At 33.3% G+C, this 18,682-nt stretch overlaps 1 protein-coding gene across 1 annotated transcript; it reads right to left on the bottom strand.

Annotated features, from left to right (window-relative positions):
- Positions 1–35: 35 nt before the first annotated feature.
- Positions 36–5,601, bottom strand: LOC120336809 (uncharacterized). Its single transcript, XM_039404579.2, has 8 exons — positions 5,046–5,601; positions 4,777–4,881; positions 3,853–4,052; positions 2,745–2,892; positions 1,797–2,032; positions 1,241–1,381; positions 688–847; positions 36–259 (listed from the first exon to the last, which is right to left on the bottom strand). The coding sequence occupies exons 2-8, from the start codon at positions 4,847–4,849 to the stop codon at positions 192–194; spliced, it is 1,026 nt and encodes a 341-aa protein (XP_039260513.2). The 5' UTR covers positions 4,850–4,881; positions 5,046–5,601; the 3' UTR covers positions 36–191.
- Positions 5,602–18,682: the final 13,081 nt, after the last annotated feature.

The raw sequence follows: 18,682 nt of genomic DNA on the forward strand, positions 1-18,682 counted from the left end.
ATCAGCATTAAGAGACTCTAATGAGAAAATGAATGCAATGATTGTCGCTATTTATTATTAATAATCTGATTATTAAGTAAGGAACAAAGTTATACAGAGAAGAAAACAATCAAAATGTTAACACATAATGTTGTGCTAAATTGTTGAGATAGATTTGTCATGAGGTTGCTTTGTTTTGTTGAAATTACGGGTTAAATGTAAACAACATTCGTGCATCCAATTGCTCGACATTGGAAACATAACTCCATCTTCACCGAGGCTGAAAAATAAATATGATAATTTCCATTCGATTTTTATTTAAATTATTTCATCTGATTTCATTTTATCAAATAACATATGTTTGATCCTTTTTATTTTAAATTGATTTGTTCGCAATTCAGCTTCTGGCAAATAAACTGATCTCAACTTGATGATATTTTACATTTTTAACAACTTTCTTTTTATTTGAAATGAATTTGTACCTAAACGAATAAAATTCGGATTTTTCTCTAACTGAATCACGCAAAATATTGTAAACTTAAAATATATTTGCGGACAGATTATAACCGTTTGAATTCGTGCACAAATATTATTAAGTACAAGCCTGTTTTTAAGCAGCATGTTACTTAGTCCAAAATGATTCTTATTTGTGTAAATAAATTTTGTTGTATTCAATCATTTGGTTGCAATTCAGTGACACTAGCATACCTGCTTTGTAGCCCAATTTCCTGATTTTTAAAAAATCTTGACATTTGAAGGCATACTTCTTATCTTTCTTTCTTGCACAGTAATTGTATTTCAATAATTTATCGAAACAGGATGCTTCGATTCCAGGAGAAGAGTTTGGGCCAACTCCAGATGGCGTGTCCTATAAAACGAATATTTAATTGTACGTAAAATTCTAAATATATTTCCACCATTTCAGGCATATTATTTTAAATTCAAAACAAAGTATTAGAAGACACATTTTGTTTGCTTTAATGACAACATTTTAATCTTAATTTTCAAATTCAGTGCAACATTTTATTGAAAATTTACGTTAATCCATACATATCTTCGTAATTTCGATAGAAAGACGTGAACGACTTAAGTGTTGAATGTTAGTGTGAGAATAAGCGCTAATAATAATTATTTTCTACTCAAATAATGTATTTAAAATATGTGTTTCTTACTCAAGTAAATATATGAGATAATAATATACACACAGGTCAACGTGTTATATGATAGATAGTTTCAAATATAAACTATCAAGGAGACTTACTGTCGGTGGAGCATTTTCTAACGGATCAGGAAATATATCTAGAACTGATTTATTATCATCCATATCGCCATCGTAGTGTGTGTTAGAAATTTGGTTCCATAAATATTCCGCCATTTCATACGTCGAATACAGGCAATATCCCTAAAACAAGTAGAAAAGTTTTCTGAGGCAACAATGAAACTTCGTCTACTGTGAAAACTAGAATCGCCGTTATTCAGCCAGATGAGTGACCTATTCCTTGATAGATGCATATATGTAAGTATGTTGACTTTTTATCCCAGTAAATATAGGAGAAAATAAGACAAACGAGAACAAAATGAGATTCGCTTATGTAACAATTTATTACTTTCACACGGGGGAATGATACTTTTCTTCGTGCCCAACTACATTACAAAATAGAAAGCCTGAGATGCGTTGCATAGGTTTCATTTTCTTTCAGCCAAATGTTATTCCTATGAAACTTGTAACTCGCAATTCGGATAAGGGGGCTAAATTATTTGTTTCAGCAAAAGATAAATTCAAATGTTTTGATTATTAAACATTTAAATCTCGTTACCATATCTGTTAATTCACACAGGCGAGCTTCAAAATCTATCAATCCGCATGGACTTTCCGGTAAAAATTCTCCGTTGTTACAGTGAACCTTCGAACTTTTTTTAAGAACGTATCCTTCCAAGCATGTAACGTAACAACGTTTATAAAAATGATATTTGCTTTCATCAAAACATCTTGCTTTTTTCACTGATTGTATTTGAATTGTATACTTCTCGCAGTAGTCAAGTGCGTTCCAACCTGTTTGAATGAGCCAGTGAATAATTTGAAAGTGATGTAAATGCAGACATATAGACCACCGTGTTTGAAGATAAATACTCATTTATGTATATTGAACTTGGAAATTTCTATCTATGTTTTTTCTTGCAAAAATCATTTTGATGAAATTTTAATGTTTTTTTTATGTGCTTTATGTAATTTTCGTTTTGAATCGTTCCTTCTTTCATTTCATTTGGTGTAGATATCTATGCGAGTGTAGTAGTTTAAAAAGACAATCACAAGGCAATAAATAAAGTGGTGAAATTCAAAACTTTAAGAAAGCGTTCTCATTTGTACCACCTCACCGCCAACATTTCCTCATTCCAGAAAATCTTACCACGTAACTACGTGGTAGCTCGTGACACGCTTTACATAAATCTGGTACAAACATTTAATACAAAATAAATAAAGCTAGTAGTCAGTTTCGGTGCACGTTATCCCTTTGTATACCGAAAACGTTGGACGAACTACGGCCCACGGGCCAAATTCTACCCGCTTTTCAATCTGGCCCGCCTGATGCTGCCACAACCAAACTAAAACCAAATTTTGCCGTTTCAGCTGAAAAATATTGCAGGAAATTGTTGAGATTGCGAGTACACCCCCCCCCCCCCCAATCTGACCACTGAATCTGTACGTTTTCAACAATGACAGTATATATGAAAGTAATAATTAGTTGAACGAAGACTCAACTTACTCTCATAAGATGCGTTAAATCCTCTGAACTCATCTACTTCGTCACTCACAAACTCAACGATGACTTTATTCGACTTTGAACGATATGTATTATGGCCAAAAATGGATGGAAAATAACGTCCCATGTCCTTTGTATCGTTTTCGTATATCTTAAATGATGAAGTAGGATAAATGTGATATAATATTACTTGTAGAAATTCAACAGATTTTCGATGAAATTTGAGTATTGGCTATATACTAAAATATATTAATTGCACGTTTTTATCTAAATTTCTTAACGAATACGAATTCTGGTAAAAAATTATTTTGCATTTTGGTATTGTAGCGTGATATAGTCAAAAGCAATTCAATTCATTGGACAGAAACAAATTCGATTCTAAAACAAGTAAACAAGGCAAAATTGGACGCTGAGAAAATTAAAAACAAAAAAACGGGTCGGACCTCCTGAAGTATGCGCACCAAGATGTCGCAAAACTTGAACATATTATGTGTACCAGGTTAGAGTTAGGGTTGTGCGACATCTTGGTGCGCATACTTCAGGAGCACCAAAGGGTCTATTAACTTCTTCCATCTTTAATCACTGAAAATATGGAATCGATTGGTACATTAGTTACTTTTTAAAACAGTAAAGTATTGCATGTTTAAGATCTCAGTTCCAATGAGGGCCTATGATAATCCCAGCTGTTAACAAGAGCCTAACTCTCTTATCCAATATACAAAAGACAGTAAAATGGTAAAAAAATTCCTATTCGTATCATTTTGAACCTCAACCAATTTTGATTTAAAGTACATTCAGTTACCTGCTGCTTAGAGACTTTTATGGCGATCGTGTTGCACACATCACGAGCAAATTAGGCGTTTTGGTACTCTCGAATTATGTGAACCAAGATGGCGGACCGGAACGTAGTATGTGTATAAATACTACGGGAGTCACTTGGATAGTCCCCGAACTCGTGATAGAACTAAAATATGGAAAACACATACTAGGTATGTACACATACTACGTTCCGATGTCCGCCATCTTAATTCACATACTCCGGGAGTACCGGCGTTTTAATCCAACATATTATGATTTATTCAGTATTGATTTTTGATTTTTGAACTTTTACCAATACATAGTCATTTATGATATCGCCAAGTGGAAATAAACCGCTTCCTAATTCAAAGTCATTGAACGTTATTTCTATGATGTTTCCAGGTTCAACTTCGATCACCCAATCACAAACTTGATCGCTAAGATATTCCAACGGATAAAACGGACTTGTGAACGATCCTGATGGTGAAGTCATCAATTTTGGTCCACATATTTCTGATAAAATAAAAATTAAAAAAAGTGACAAAAAGTTCTCGTGGATGGAGTTTACCAGGGCATCGACTTCCTTCTTAATTTTTGTAAACAATGGCTAAACATCAATAACCTAACGGCGAGGCACTAATAGAGGATTGAACAACTGCTTAGGTGCATTTCGCGCGAAGACAATTTTTAAAGCATGGTTGCAAACTCCTTATTTCTGGGATTTTTCTATTTATTTGTCAGTTTTCAGTCGTATTTCCAAATGTAAAACATAAATGAAATAGATCCCCAAAGTTCTTTTAGTTTCCGAGAAGTTGTAGTGAGGAGGCAGTAATCGAAAATTAGCCATGAAAAACTACTATATACTTGGACAAAGTTAACTATCAGTATTTTTAAATAGCAGGCGATCAAATAATCTGAATCCAAATGGTGATTGTGAAACATATAAAGCATTTTGTACGCGCAAAAATACTTCAAAAATGAGAACCCACAATTTTGCAATGATAATGTGTAAGAATAATGTTTCTGTGCTCAAGAAGAGGGGAAATATTCACTGCAGGCGCCGATTTACAGCACCTTCGGGTTAGAAAACTGCAAACAATTTTCATTACATTACAAATTTGGCTGGCACATTGCAAGCTGATTTGAATCCTTCAAGATTTTTGCAAGTAATACGAGTTTGCCATTTTTACAATGAAAATACAGTAAGAGTAAAGAAATTAGAGTTAACGTGACTTACCTTCTGGCGCTGGCACAATGATGCATTGAACAATCGGTATACTGATCAGTAAAAACTTGGCTACACTCAACATAACGAAGTTCGAAACACTGTACTTTAAATAAGCTGGAATAATATTCGTTGCAAATTGAGTCGACACAATGGTTGAATGATAACATAAATATCACATATAACTAAGTCACGAGTTGACCACACGTCACAAGTTAATAAAATGCAGGACTTGGTGGGAGAAATTAACAAAACTTGAATAGTTCTAAATATTGACATACCTTTTTGAACGTTTGAGCAATCAAGCTGCTATTGAAGTTGGACCTGTCTGCTAACCGTGTTTGCTAAAGTAAATTTTGCATTGCGATTTTAATCACACAAACTAATATAAATAGCAAATACCTAACTGATCTTTTTATTACTAATATTTTTATGCGTTCAACCTGCGATATATTTTATCGCGAGACCATTTTGATAATATTTAAGCATGGAAACCGGATTACTGCAAATATTAACTGTTTTTAAAAATTAAGGCAAGTAGTCATTCCATATAATAATTCCCTGACAGTGTTGACTTGAAGTTAAAATGTATCTTTTAGCTCGATAATGTTTGATCAAGACACCTTTTGCAGCAATATATCTACTTTAATTTAAGAGTAGGATATCGAAATTTACACATCCGTATTCAAATGTATGTAAACTTTGTCAATCACTAGGCATGTTAAGTACGTGAATTTGGGTTACAAAATAGTAAGTTCTTTTCACGGTTTTTACGAATAAAAGACGTATTAGCTATACTACATAGGTGATTACTTAACTCCATTCATTCCGTTGTCTTCCATTAGACAGTACACTAAATAATAAACCCAGCTTGTCCATACCATTCTAATCTAGAATAAAAATAAAAGTCTTATATAAAGTCCTGTTCTAACATTCGTACTACATCAAATAATATTATCGTTCGAATGAATCACCCCAAGCTATATTTTGCACCTTGTTAAAGTTGATTTGATAATCATAATAATTTGCTTGAACGGGACGCGCGACACGTACCGCAACCACAAAATACGAAAGAAGATCGTGAACATATTTCAAATTTTCTGTAAACAATACAATAAAAATATGGGATAATTTGCATAACAGTTTTGAAATAACTTTATGGATGCAAGCGTGTAATAACAAGAAGTCTCCTTATTACCATGCCTCAATATTTCATGCAAAAGAAAGCCAAAAGCTATGGTAAAATACCCCCCACAATACTTTCAACTTATGACCATGTACATTTTAAACGCTTCAACGTGAACTTATATATACTTGGAACAATGTGATTCTTCTATTTCTGCGTTTGTGGACGGTCTTCATTGTTATTCTAATGAATTTAATTGTTTTTATGTCACAATAACACGAGATTCTTATCATACGCTGTCTTTTTTGCCTCATTTATCTCTTTCTACGTGCGTTTTATCACGAATTCACCCGACAATCATTATCAAGGAAACCCAAGTAATATATAAAGATTTCGTGACACGCATTTCTTGTATTCAAATATTTTTGAGATTCAACACATATATAATCACTGTGGCTACTTTTTGTCATCATTGTTAATTGTTTAACTAAACTATTATAGAAAGATAGCATGCCCCTGATACATATATCATATAACTATAAGCCCATTATTTGAATTCAATAATGTTGCGGAACTTTTGCAAATAGTCAGATATTCGCCTACAAAGTCTATTTTTATTATTAAAAAGCGTTTAATAATTAGACCTTGCAACGCTAAAATAAATAAAAATTATTTTAATATGTGAAAAACTTGCAAGTTTTGACCACATTGTTTTACACATTTAGAGTCCTTTACTCCGTAATTTTAGATAATCAACCATAAGAGTAAATGAATGAATTTGCAAAAACACATTATCACTAATCACGACAAATTAATTGAAAAACTATTTTCAAATCCTAATTAATTTCCAGCTTCGTTTAAAAAAAGACAAAGACCTTTTAACCTATACATTCGCCAAGTTTTTTTTAACAAGGTTGACATTTGAATCTCGTGTTTTCTATTATGCTAACCCAAAATTGGATTTTATTTGTATTCTTATTTATTGACTTATTGAACCAGGCTATGTGGACATAAAATATTCGCAGTGCGGCTGTTGCGATACGTATTTTTAATCTAACATATCTTTGTTAAAGTTTTCTTTCCAAACAAAGGAAAGCAACGAAATTCACCCACTTAATATTTATCAATATCAGTGCATGTTGTGTTTATGGAAGTACCAACAATTTGCGAACATTATAAGGAGATTTACTTAACTTGTTAAATCGGCCCCTCTTGCTGCGGAAAAATGATAAAATATTGGGAAGTATGTAAGACAGAAAGCTGAAGACTTCAAAATTAGCTTCATTTAAATACTGCATTTAAAAACAACCACTTTATAGATTATTCTATCTCTTTCTACAATGCTGAAATAAACACATTTGACCGCACGTTTACATACCTATTTGGTTTTGTATCCCTTTCCGTGTTATTTCATTCTATACAGTAGCGGCGCCCAAACTTTTTGTTCGTGCGGCGCCAAATCATCACGGAAAGAAGTCGCGACGCACTTACACGAAAAAAAATGATGCTTTTAAATAAAACTCAACTTTGTGATCGCAATGTAAGGAAAATGATCATCTCTTCTTCCTCATCTCTGTTTAATTTTTCTTCAAATGCTAAAAAAATCACTGATGTTTGCTAAACTCGGTTCAGCAGATAAATAAACTGCAGCTCGCGAAATTGCAGCAAATGGTGACTACCTCTAATATTACCTAACGATAGAGGCAGACACTATACGTAATAGAAAGTAAACGCCATAAACACCATACATTATAATGTCAATTATTGCGGAATTTGATATATCCCTATACAGTATTTAAATATATATATATATATATACGTTAAATCTATTGTTTGTTATTATATGCAAGTAAAAGAACTATATACACCAAATAAAATAGAATAACATATTAAAGTGAATACATGTTTTAACGTGTGAAAATGATAGATATCAATTTTTTTTTCCAGTTTTGCAGTTCGTAAATGTTGAAGTTTACTGAATGAAATTGAAATCTAACGCATCTCGGAAATATATAATACACTTCATTTGCTTTTGGACTGTTCAATTTCGCTTTCAGATTGAAGACACTTTGGAATTTGTATAATTTCCACTGAAAAACAACCAGTTCCACAAGATTTGCCATCTTGTGATAGAGTGCAAACCGAGAACAAAACTTTTTCGTTTGCAACTTCTCTGACTATTCCATGTGCAACCCAAACATACGATTCACCATCGCATTCGGGAATGTCTTGACGAATACAAAGCAAATCTCCTACGTGACCCGGCTCCGTGGATGTGAACGAGCCGCCCGAATAGAATGTTGAATCCCACTCAACTTCAACATTTTCCAGTCGTACAATCAAAGGTTTGTGACCGCTTGTAAATGAACATTTTAAAAATTCTACCTTCTCCAATATTCCCAAAGCATATATGTCTGTTCTATCTGATTTGAATGCTAATTCGGGATTTTTTATGTGAGTCAAACACAAATGACAATTTGGCCCAATACTGAGTAATCTTAGGCTGAGTTCTTTGTTTTTATTAACGTCATATTCTGATACTTGAAGCTTAACCAGAAAGTTGGATTCCACGGTAAACAAGGTATCACAACCACTCTTCTTGTATGGATATAGAATTGATTCCGGTTGAGGCCCTTCAAAATATTCTATAACTTCCTCCGGAACATCCCTTCCCCAATCCTCCAAATAATCATCAATGTTTCCGCGATTTAAGGTAACGTATTCCTGATTGAAATATTCAGATTCACAATAAACATTCTTCAGAAGAAGAACTGTCTTTCCATTTTCAGTTTCTACTTCCATGTTGTAATGAAGTTGGTTGTATTGAATTCTTTTGGTTGGTCTCATTATGAGCAGTTGGTGTTTTAGATTATTAAAGATATATGAGACTGAAAAACCATTGGCACCAACATTTGTTATCACAGCGTCAGCCAAGTGTGGATTGTAGTAACGAATACAAAGCAGGCCAAGCAAATCATTTCGCGAGTACAGTGTTGAGCTCGGTGACACACAAGAATTAATTAAAATTTGCTGATTGACCTTGCTCGAAAGTTTTCGCAGCGGCGAAGTGAAATGCGCTGCATCTTCTTCAGGTAAGTTTGATGCTAATTTCACGTCAAGCTCGAATTTAACGCTCCTTTTAGCCGAGTCCGTGGGTTCTACAGAAAGAAACAAATCGGAAGATGCTAAAAAAGGCGCTAGTTCCTTAACACCAAAACATGTTTCCGTTTTATCTCTTTTTACTTCATCGTAAATATCACGTGGTACCAAAAGAATTTTGCTTTCTCTTTTCATTATTTGAATTGATGTATGTTTAGTGATTACATGACCAAAAACATACTTCTTTGCGCATTCGTTGTAACAATGCAATATTTTACCGACAAGTAAATTTAATTTCCAATCTTCAATTTCTCTTTTCCGAGAAACAATGTTATAACGACTCCATTGAAGATATTTAGCATCCATAAATTTGTTCCAAAGAATTTCAAACTCCCTTCCTTTAAATTCCATGAAAGAATACTCCTTGAAGATTTTCACTAGAGTAAAAGTGGGTGCGCTTGCATTTGTCGAACAGGTATGAAAATAAAATGAAAGAGCTAAAGTAACACGACCTTCTAAAAACCCGCTTTTACGGTGATGCACGGGAATTTCATCTCTATGATGGGCAGAAATGTGTATTCCAATTTTATTACAACCGGGTTTTCCGCATTTCTGACACTTTTCAATACTAAAAGCGTCATCATGGCGTTTGGTTCCTTCCGTGTCTATTGTAAAAGCTTGGACCATATTTGACACCACATTAAATTTCATCAGATCGACTTTAGGTTGGATTGCTTTTGATAATATTTTAACTATTCTACCAAGGGTATAATCACGTGGCTGTCTCCAACTATCTGACATTTCTCGCATCCTCTTCATTTCTTTTGACTTTTGAAATAACACAAGATCATCAACTTCAGCATTGTCTAGACACCATGGATTATTCGGAACAAAATAAGTTTCGGGAATATTTGCATCAATTCTTTTGATTTGAATTATATTTTTTGGGAGTTCTACTACAGTAGCCACAAATAATTCCGGGTCGAAACGTTTTTCTGCTGGATGACGGTAATTACACCTATACCCGAGTTTGCATGATCCATAAGTCATATAATTTCGACATGTTTCCATCGCTAGAGTCGATGTGAGAAGCTAAAACGCTTGGAGTGTAGAAATCACAGACAACTTTTATATTTTTACTAATTTTTGTCTTTATTTACGTAAAACATAAAATAATATAATGAAAGAAAACAAATTGACTCGCTCGTGTGGCAGACAGGTATTATTCATACGGAACCGAAGGTTGCGTTCAGCATGATTTGCAATGAATGTCATATGACTTTCAATGGTTTTCCTAGCAACAAACGATAAGAGTAAGTACAATACAGTATACAAATATATATATATATATATATTACGGCCGCTGTTCACGAATACCCGAGACATTGGCAAGATATATACATTATACCGGTACTTGATTACACAAGAAAGAAGGCAAAATAACTTATGAATAAAGAGCAGACAATAACTTGTCCAGACAGTGTTTACCGTTCTTATTGTAAAATACTAACGTGCATTTCAGCATTTGCAATGAAAATTATATATTAATCAAGTAGCAACACTCAGCAAGATGTGAATTCCTAAATTTCTTTTTCCGGCTAAAAATATTACAAACAAGCAGATACTTCAATTTAATATTTAAACAATCTTAACTGCATGGAAAAAGATGAATATATATATTAGACCAAATCAGAGAAGCACAAAACCCTGTCAGCCTGTTCAACAAAATCCTGAAAATGACGGAACTACGAGACAAACTTGCGCAACAATCTAAAGTACCACAATGAGGCGACAAAGAGCAATAAATAAAATGACGGCTAAGCCATCATTTACAATATATATATATATTATTTTGCAACATTTATGCTTGTAGTCATCATTTCGGACTTTTTTCAGACTTTCGGACTTTTTTTTTCTAGTCGTATGGATATAGTGTAAACTCGGTATGCTTGAGCACTAATATCATGATTTGTAGCATTCGAGCATATGAGTTATGTGTATAAACAAACAGTACTGGCCAGCTTCAATTGATTTACATAAAAGCGTAACCCCAATATATATCTCAAAATTAAAACCTTATATATAATATTGACCCATTTTTGTCTATCTTATAGGTTAACTATGAGTTTTTTGCTTCAAATAAAAATAAGTTCTTCCAAAAATAGGCAACATAATATATCAAATGTCCTGATTGCCAGAGCTTGAAATTGTAGTTGTGTAAGTTTCTAGTTTTTGTGGTTTTAAATCGAACATTTTCCACATTCAATCCGAGGATAATCATAAAAGTTATACCCACGCACCTATGACTGACTACCTGGCAAACTAGAGCTTGGTTCAAAATACAAGTGTTATTGTTAAGAAAAAATTGGTTTGAACACTCTGAATAAGTAACTTCACGGATTCTAGTTTTCACTGATCTTTTATTGGAATGAAAATTGCGTATACCGAATGCTATTGTCTATACATCACAAGTACATCCCTTCGCAAACCCATTATGCATCTTTCTTTGTTTCAATCAGCAACTAAATTTATATCAGATGTGTTGCGTTTAATTAAGTCCCAGTTGTGACAAAAATCAAATACTATCTTGTTAATTATTTATCATGATATGTCGAAATACAGTTAAATAAATCATAAACTAATGAAGAGCCTTGCTTGGTCGAGATTAAATAAAGTCGATAACTTGAAACAAAGAAATTGACAAACTATGTGTTTATTGTTCTCATGCTGTTTCTGAAAGTGAATATGTAAGAATTATTTGAAGGCACAGCAAATATGCGTTTATTTGACTATTGCGACAACAACAGGTGGCTGACATTCTGAACTTTGTTAATTGCATATTCAATTGTTTTTATAACATTTTGAAATATGAGGTATTAAATATTGACACTTTCAGTGATTGATAATGAAAAACTGGCGTCAGGACCAATATTTTCTCAGAAAAGTTTTCTGAGAATTGTATTCGAAACCAAAGTTTCAGCCACTACAGCAATAATTTTTTTTGCCCAAGAAGCGCTGAATCCATCGAGTAAGATAAGTCTGTTAGTAAGAGTGTTGGACTAGTTTTGTTGGCCTCGCAGGTAAGGCAGATCGGGTACAAATGTCATGTCCATGATCGCGTCAAAATATTCCTATCGCGTGCCACACCACGTTCGAACATTTTTGCTATTGTGAACAAAATCCCGTAAAACAAAAAATATGAACAACTACTTACTGAAACAATTTAATGTCATGGAACCTACTACTTTGGAACCGATTCTAGTGGAGAAAAATGTTAGGCTTGAAATGAAAAATAGCGATGCAGAACAACTGTTACATGGTTTCCTCAGGAATATAAAAGAACGGAAATTCCACCCTTTTTTTACAACCACGAACCAACACAAATATAAAAAAATCTGTCATCAACAATAATTATCATTGATGAAATGAGATAAAAATTGTCGCATTGGAATTATTTACTTATTGTCAATGTACGCATAGACATAACCACTCGGATAACAGAAGGCAAAGACTTCCTTTATCGAAGGAAATATGCAATGCTGGAATTAACCCTACTTAGAGTGCTGGAATTAACCCTACTCGGAATTAACCCTACTTAGAGTGTTATAGTCATATTATTATACCCGTTGTTTGGATAGTCTTCTCGGCCATGTGAACATGTCTACATACCGCGAATATAATACTTTTGGAACATGGATCTGAATCTGAAAGTAGAAGAGTTCATTTACCACAACATATCAGTACAGAAATGTTTTTGTGGTTCTGACATTGCTTTGGCAAATTGGCGATGAAAGGTTAGAACAGGGTCGTCCAACCTGTGGCCCGCGGGCCATATGTGGCCCGCGGAAGCATTTTGAGTGGCCCACGTTGTATTTTTCAGAATTGAATAAAAATAATTGGAGTAAAACAATTTTTTGAGTGATGTAGTATACAGAGATGTGATACAAACCATTTGTTTATTTTCCTGAATTGCGCTCTGCCAGCCCTTTTAAACGAGCCATTATGGCCATTTTTATTGGAAACCAACTGGGAGGAGATATCGATAAATAAAGGTGCCATAGCCGCTTACACACTTGGTCTTTTACTACTCTATATGACGTTATCGCAAAACAAACGAAGCCATTCTCAGATTGAGAATTCGTTAAGGAATGTATATTATGTATTGTTCGGGTTGCCAACGTTTTACGTCCGGAAATAAAAACAGTGTTTGCAAAAATAGCCTGTCAAGACGGACAATAACTCTTCATGTCGAAGAGCTTGAGAACTCTATAGCGGAAACTTTAATTGCAAAAGCGGGAAAATTTCCATCGTATGCCTTGGAGCTTGCTCAGTTGGCAATCTTCTTGCGGGGAGTTAATAATGATTTTTAAATTACCGCAGATCTCGCAGCCATTGCCACTATTAAGGGTACGACTAGAGGCATTGGTCTGTTGGGAGCTGTGATGAAAAAGATCTATCGTATTAGCTTGTCTTTGGAGAAACTTTCGGGAATAACTACTGATGGCGCCGTATCAATGGTTTTCATTAACCTGTAATTTAGTGTAGCAAAACTAGAATTTAAGGCCATGTTAAGTGGCCCGCGTAATTATTAGAAAACTTAATGTGACAAAATGGTCGTCCCTGGGTTAGAACATGTTTTTGCCGAACAATTCGTGGCATCGAAAAATGCGATTTTGGTGATATTTCAAAAATCAGATACAGCTGCAGTCATAGCTATAAATATACAAAAACAAAATAAGTTATCGTGACTATGATTTATCCTGGATTGCATTACACTGAAAAGCCCCAGGTTTCAAACACTTCAAATTTTATTATATACATCAGTTTTCTGTTCATATGTAACTATTAAAAGAAAGTCACGCTTTAAAAAATCCATTGTGATGATTGTTGTTTCTATTTGTCGTCCTTGACAACAAGCAATCCGAGCACACACATTATTTTATATGATTTCCTTATTATATTATTCTAAACTTGAATTTAACAATTTTTTTGGAATTATATTCCAATGGGAATCCCATGGGATGGGATGGCATGGGACAGGCATAAAATACTACGATATGGGGTGGGAGTGAAAAGATGTCCCATGTACACGCCTACTGATATGCAATAGTTGATTGGAAGGAACGTGGTGTTTGTTCTCTGTTCAGTATACTACACTTATTAATAAATCATGACGTTGAAAAAACTAAAACGAAATTTCAACAATTTGGTTTGTGAATAATACAATATGGGGTATATCTTAATATTTATAATAATGTTGTACAGTTGAATTGATTGATTCAGATAACAGATAACGAAATACACTTAAAACTTAACGCCAGTGTATGTGATGAAACCGAATTTTTAACTAACATAGAATTTTAAAACAAAGACAAATATCTCTTGAACGAAGATGTAAAAACACGTCATCAATTTTTTCGCATAAAACGTATCATAAATGAAAGAATATCATCAACGACCTTGTTTTCAGCAAATAACATGCGCTATTAGCAATAAGCGGTTAAAAGCATTGAAATCCACAGTAAATATCCTTGTGTATTCGATATACGATCATGTTTTGTAAGATGCCACTTCAACGTCATGAACTAAAAGTTATTTTCAGAACAATTTTCCTACAAGTGTTTTTGATTCTAATACTAGTAAAAATTCAGCGGAAAATTAAATGAAAAAACAAGTAATCATTTTTGTTGGAATAAAAATATATATTTTCACCGACATTACGGTCAATGAATCTTCATAACTCATCCATACATGTGTTACATGGTAATATTCTCAACTACACAGCAAATTTAGTTAATTAACTGACATTATTTGATGCTTTCTGTCAACATTTTTCATCTCAATCAGGCTTTTCTTACGCACTGGAGTAGTTGTTCAGTTGTTGTTTATTTACTTACTAGTTTTTGAAGCAAGAGCACTAGAAAGTACGCCCATAAGCCTCGCATTCCATCGATAATCCATGCTTGAATAACTCTATAAATACGCTATCCGAGGTTGCATCGTCTCCATTATCAGTGTTGAAGGCGCCAGTTATGAGGTATAGCTCTCATCGTGAATGCTATAGGAATGGCAGTCAGGATTCAGCAAATGCATTATTTCCAAATCTATCGAACCAATAACTATAATCAGGAAATTCGGCACACAGCAACAATAAATATTAGAAGTCGTAACAGTACTATGCCTGCCAGACTCAGGAAGCCGAACAATCTGCAACATTACTTATTTTCAGAAGAAAAAAAAACGGTTTAAATCGTTTCACCCCTTGAATTCCATGTGACACAATTCGGGGGCATAACTGTATCTATGTATCTCTATATTTATAAATATATATTATTCAAATTTCCCGAGACAAGTTTTACAATAACGTTCGCGAGTCATATTCACAGGGCTTACTGTACATTGATGCAGAAGCAAAACCCGCGTAGTTTCCTGAAGTAGGAAATGGTTTGGTAGGTAATTAGATCGCCTGATTTTCGCAATGTCGTTAGCAGGCTTAAAATACTAGTGGTTAGAACAGAACGTTGAACGTGCCTACGTTGATGCTGAGCCATAAAGATTCAGTTTATGCTAAACTTAAGGGATGTTTTGTAAAAAGCAAAAAAAAAAAAACACTGCCGCCATCGCACAAAAAATTAGTAATTATCCTGTTAGAGTTAGGAATGCAAATTCAAATTTTCAGATCATTTCTAATCCTAACCCAAACTGGGCAATGACTAATCTTTTAATATTAAAACGTGACTGGGTTGTTTTTAAACCGAAGGCGTTTTTTCGAAAATATTTAACCATGCCCATTAATGCCTTATCAGGCAGCTGTAGACGTTGTTTATGATTTTCACTCAAGACGGAGATGTACATTTTGTTATTGATCATGAAATTCCTAATTCCTAACTAACTTGACAATTTTGTTGGAAAACTTGGATAATAATCAAACAACTGATTAGAAATAAAACTTTGAAATAATGTCATATACTTTTATTTTAAAGCAGTGTTTCTCAGCCTTTGGGTCGCGACCCAAAACAGGGTCGACTGAAAATTTACTTGGGTCGATTGCTTTTTTCACTAAAAACTTGGAAGTTACTAATTTTATTTTATAGTAAATTTCATTGTTTATTTTATATTGTTTATTTGGTATTGAAGTGTTGCTCAATAGAAACTGCATGTGTCGGGAGTATCTTTACGTCAAAACATGGCAGCATTTATTTCGTTAAGTTAAGCCACGCGTCGATTTCAAAAACTCGCTAACGGCACACACGCGCAATTTTTTCATTTCAAAGTAATTTCTGAAGAAATAAACTTTAAATAAAATTGATTTAAATTAGTCATTAAATTTTGGTCATAAAAGTACTACACGTTTAGTTAGTATTTGAGCATATCCTTGGGTCGTAAGATTTTACATTTTTATCATTTTTTTTTCAAAATTTGGGTCGCTTGAAAACAAGGTTGGGAACCACTGTTTTAAAGGATGTCAGTTATAGCTTATGCAGATCTTTCATGACTAGTCATTCAAAAAATAGAGATTACTCGGGGGTAAAAACGCGTGTTATGCAACGAATAAAAAACCGTCTCTAAATATTACCTGAAAAATATGATATCGAATTGAAAAAATGCTGAAATGGATGACATAAGCAAAATTCCATGGAAACAATTACGTTAGTCATATCAGAAAATTATCAATTATTTGATCTATCACGATGCTGAAGCATCTATTCGTTCCCCTAAAATTTTTATTTTTTGGAATAAAATTTTCAGCACATTTCCGTTACAACTAGATTTATCAGTTCAGGCAAGTTTTACTTGTACATGCATGACATAAAGAAAGAAATTTTTGGTGGAATTTCTTCGTCTGTGACCCACCTGTGGGTTTTTAATATATATTGAATAAAATAAGTTTTATTGCTAGATTTAATGACCAAAAAATGCAACTAAATTTATTAAGAAAATCCACTCAAATTCAATTTCCGCCTATTATACAATCTCAATGTCACAATGACAGTGTAAAAATGTGGTAAAAAATTCGTGAAACCAACAAAGTCATGAATATTTTATCTCGTGTTATGTCGTATTTCAGAAAATATAGATCAAGTGCCTCTGGCAATATTAAAGAGCACTCAAACACTAATTTAGTGACGGACTTCAAAATACATGTTTTCATATATTTTTTAGTGTTTGCTATGTACTTGCTATAAATGTTGTTTACGATTTGAAATTCAATTTCGTAACATTTGAAAAAATCCTATTTGTATCCTCATATATATATATAAATTCATAACGATTGATCTCAACTTATATTAAATTTTTTCGTTGGTTCACTCGGTTGAGGAATCTGAGTATACGATATTGCATCGAGGAATACTTCTTATTATACAAGATAGCCAAGATTGTGTAGATTCACATTCAATTTGATTTTTATCAAATTTTAGGAAGTAGGAAAAACGATTCAAATTAAGATTAGTTAGGAAGTTTAGCTCTATTAAACATATGTATGGCTAATGTAAAACCATTTCCACAACCAAAAAGTTTGCAATTTGAAGTATTGCTAACGCTACGGAAACTAGTAAAGTATATGTGCCTAGGACGTGACAATCTAGAGATATGGAAGTGTTCGTAATTAGTCTCACTTCGTGATTTACGACAAGGAATATACAAATGAAAAAATAAACCAGCAGTATTATTAATGCCACATTGTTGTTTATTTATTTATTACTGATTTATTATCTTTTTGAACGTTATGATGTAAAGAAATAGTATGTCAGTATGCAATAAGTTGTTTTTAAATTGTTTGAGCTTTGTCTATCAAAATATTCATGTTAATAATAAAACACTTGAAGGAGTTCCAACTTTCAATTGATTTCAACTGATTTTTGCCTGTCTTTCTGATATTAAATAGACAGAATGTAAAATATTATAGCTTTTGAACTAAATCGCAGGTTCTCGGTGAAGCAGTTAAAGACGATAGCCTACTGATATTTTACAAATGATAATAATTTTAGATCAGCTATTTTGTATACCGTATCACCATGGCCCAAGAAATACTTGGAGCACTCAGGGCAAAAATAAATAGAAAAATATTGCACTATATACTCTATTCTGTAGGATCGAGATTATTAAAACGTTTTGATTTTTGCTTTTTTTGCTGTCATTGGACAAGAGGTATGGTTTTTTAAAATTGAAAGTTAGGTGCAATGCCAAACAATATTCTGCTAAAATATGGTAAAACTAATTATTAAGTTTAAATTCGTAACAAAAGAAGCATTTAACAAAATTTTACCCACTGTGACTGCTTATTGGACACGAAATGTACATATGGATCGTTTTGATAATACGTTGTTGTTGATCATTCATTCATTAATCATTCTGTCAGTATTCTTTTTTTTCTTCTTGTGATAAAAATAGATTTTTATTTCGACTACTATATCAATGGCTTTTTCTAGTGATTGGAGATTGTTGATTGTTGTAGTCGCTAAATACCTTTTAATTATTCCTAAATGTACTATGAGATCTGATATTTCATCCCAAATTTCGATGTAATATCTTTGTTCATGGGAACACGGGTTTTAATTCGCCAATCGTGACGGCTGTCTTGCGTTTTGATTTTTCAAAACCTTGCTATGCAAAACTCGATTTTTTTTCGATACCGTTGGCGCACGCGCTGTAGGTTGCGAGTCGAATCAGTTAGCATTTTAATTCACGTTG

This window comes from Styela clava, chromosome 2 (genome assembly GCF_964204865.1).
Source record: "Styela clava chromosome 2, kaStyClav1.hap1.2, whole genome shotgun sequence".
In the NCBI taxonomy this organism is placed as follows: domain Eukaryota; kingdom Metazoa; phylum Chordata; class Ascidiacea; order Stolidobranchia; family Styelidae; genus Styela; species Styela clava.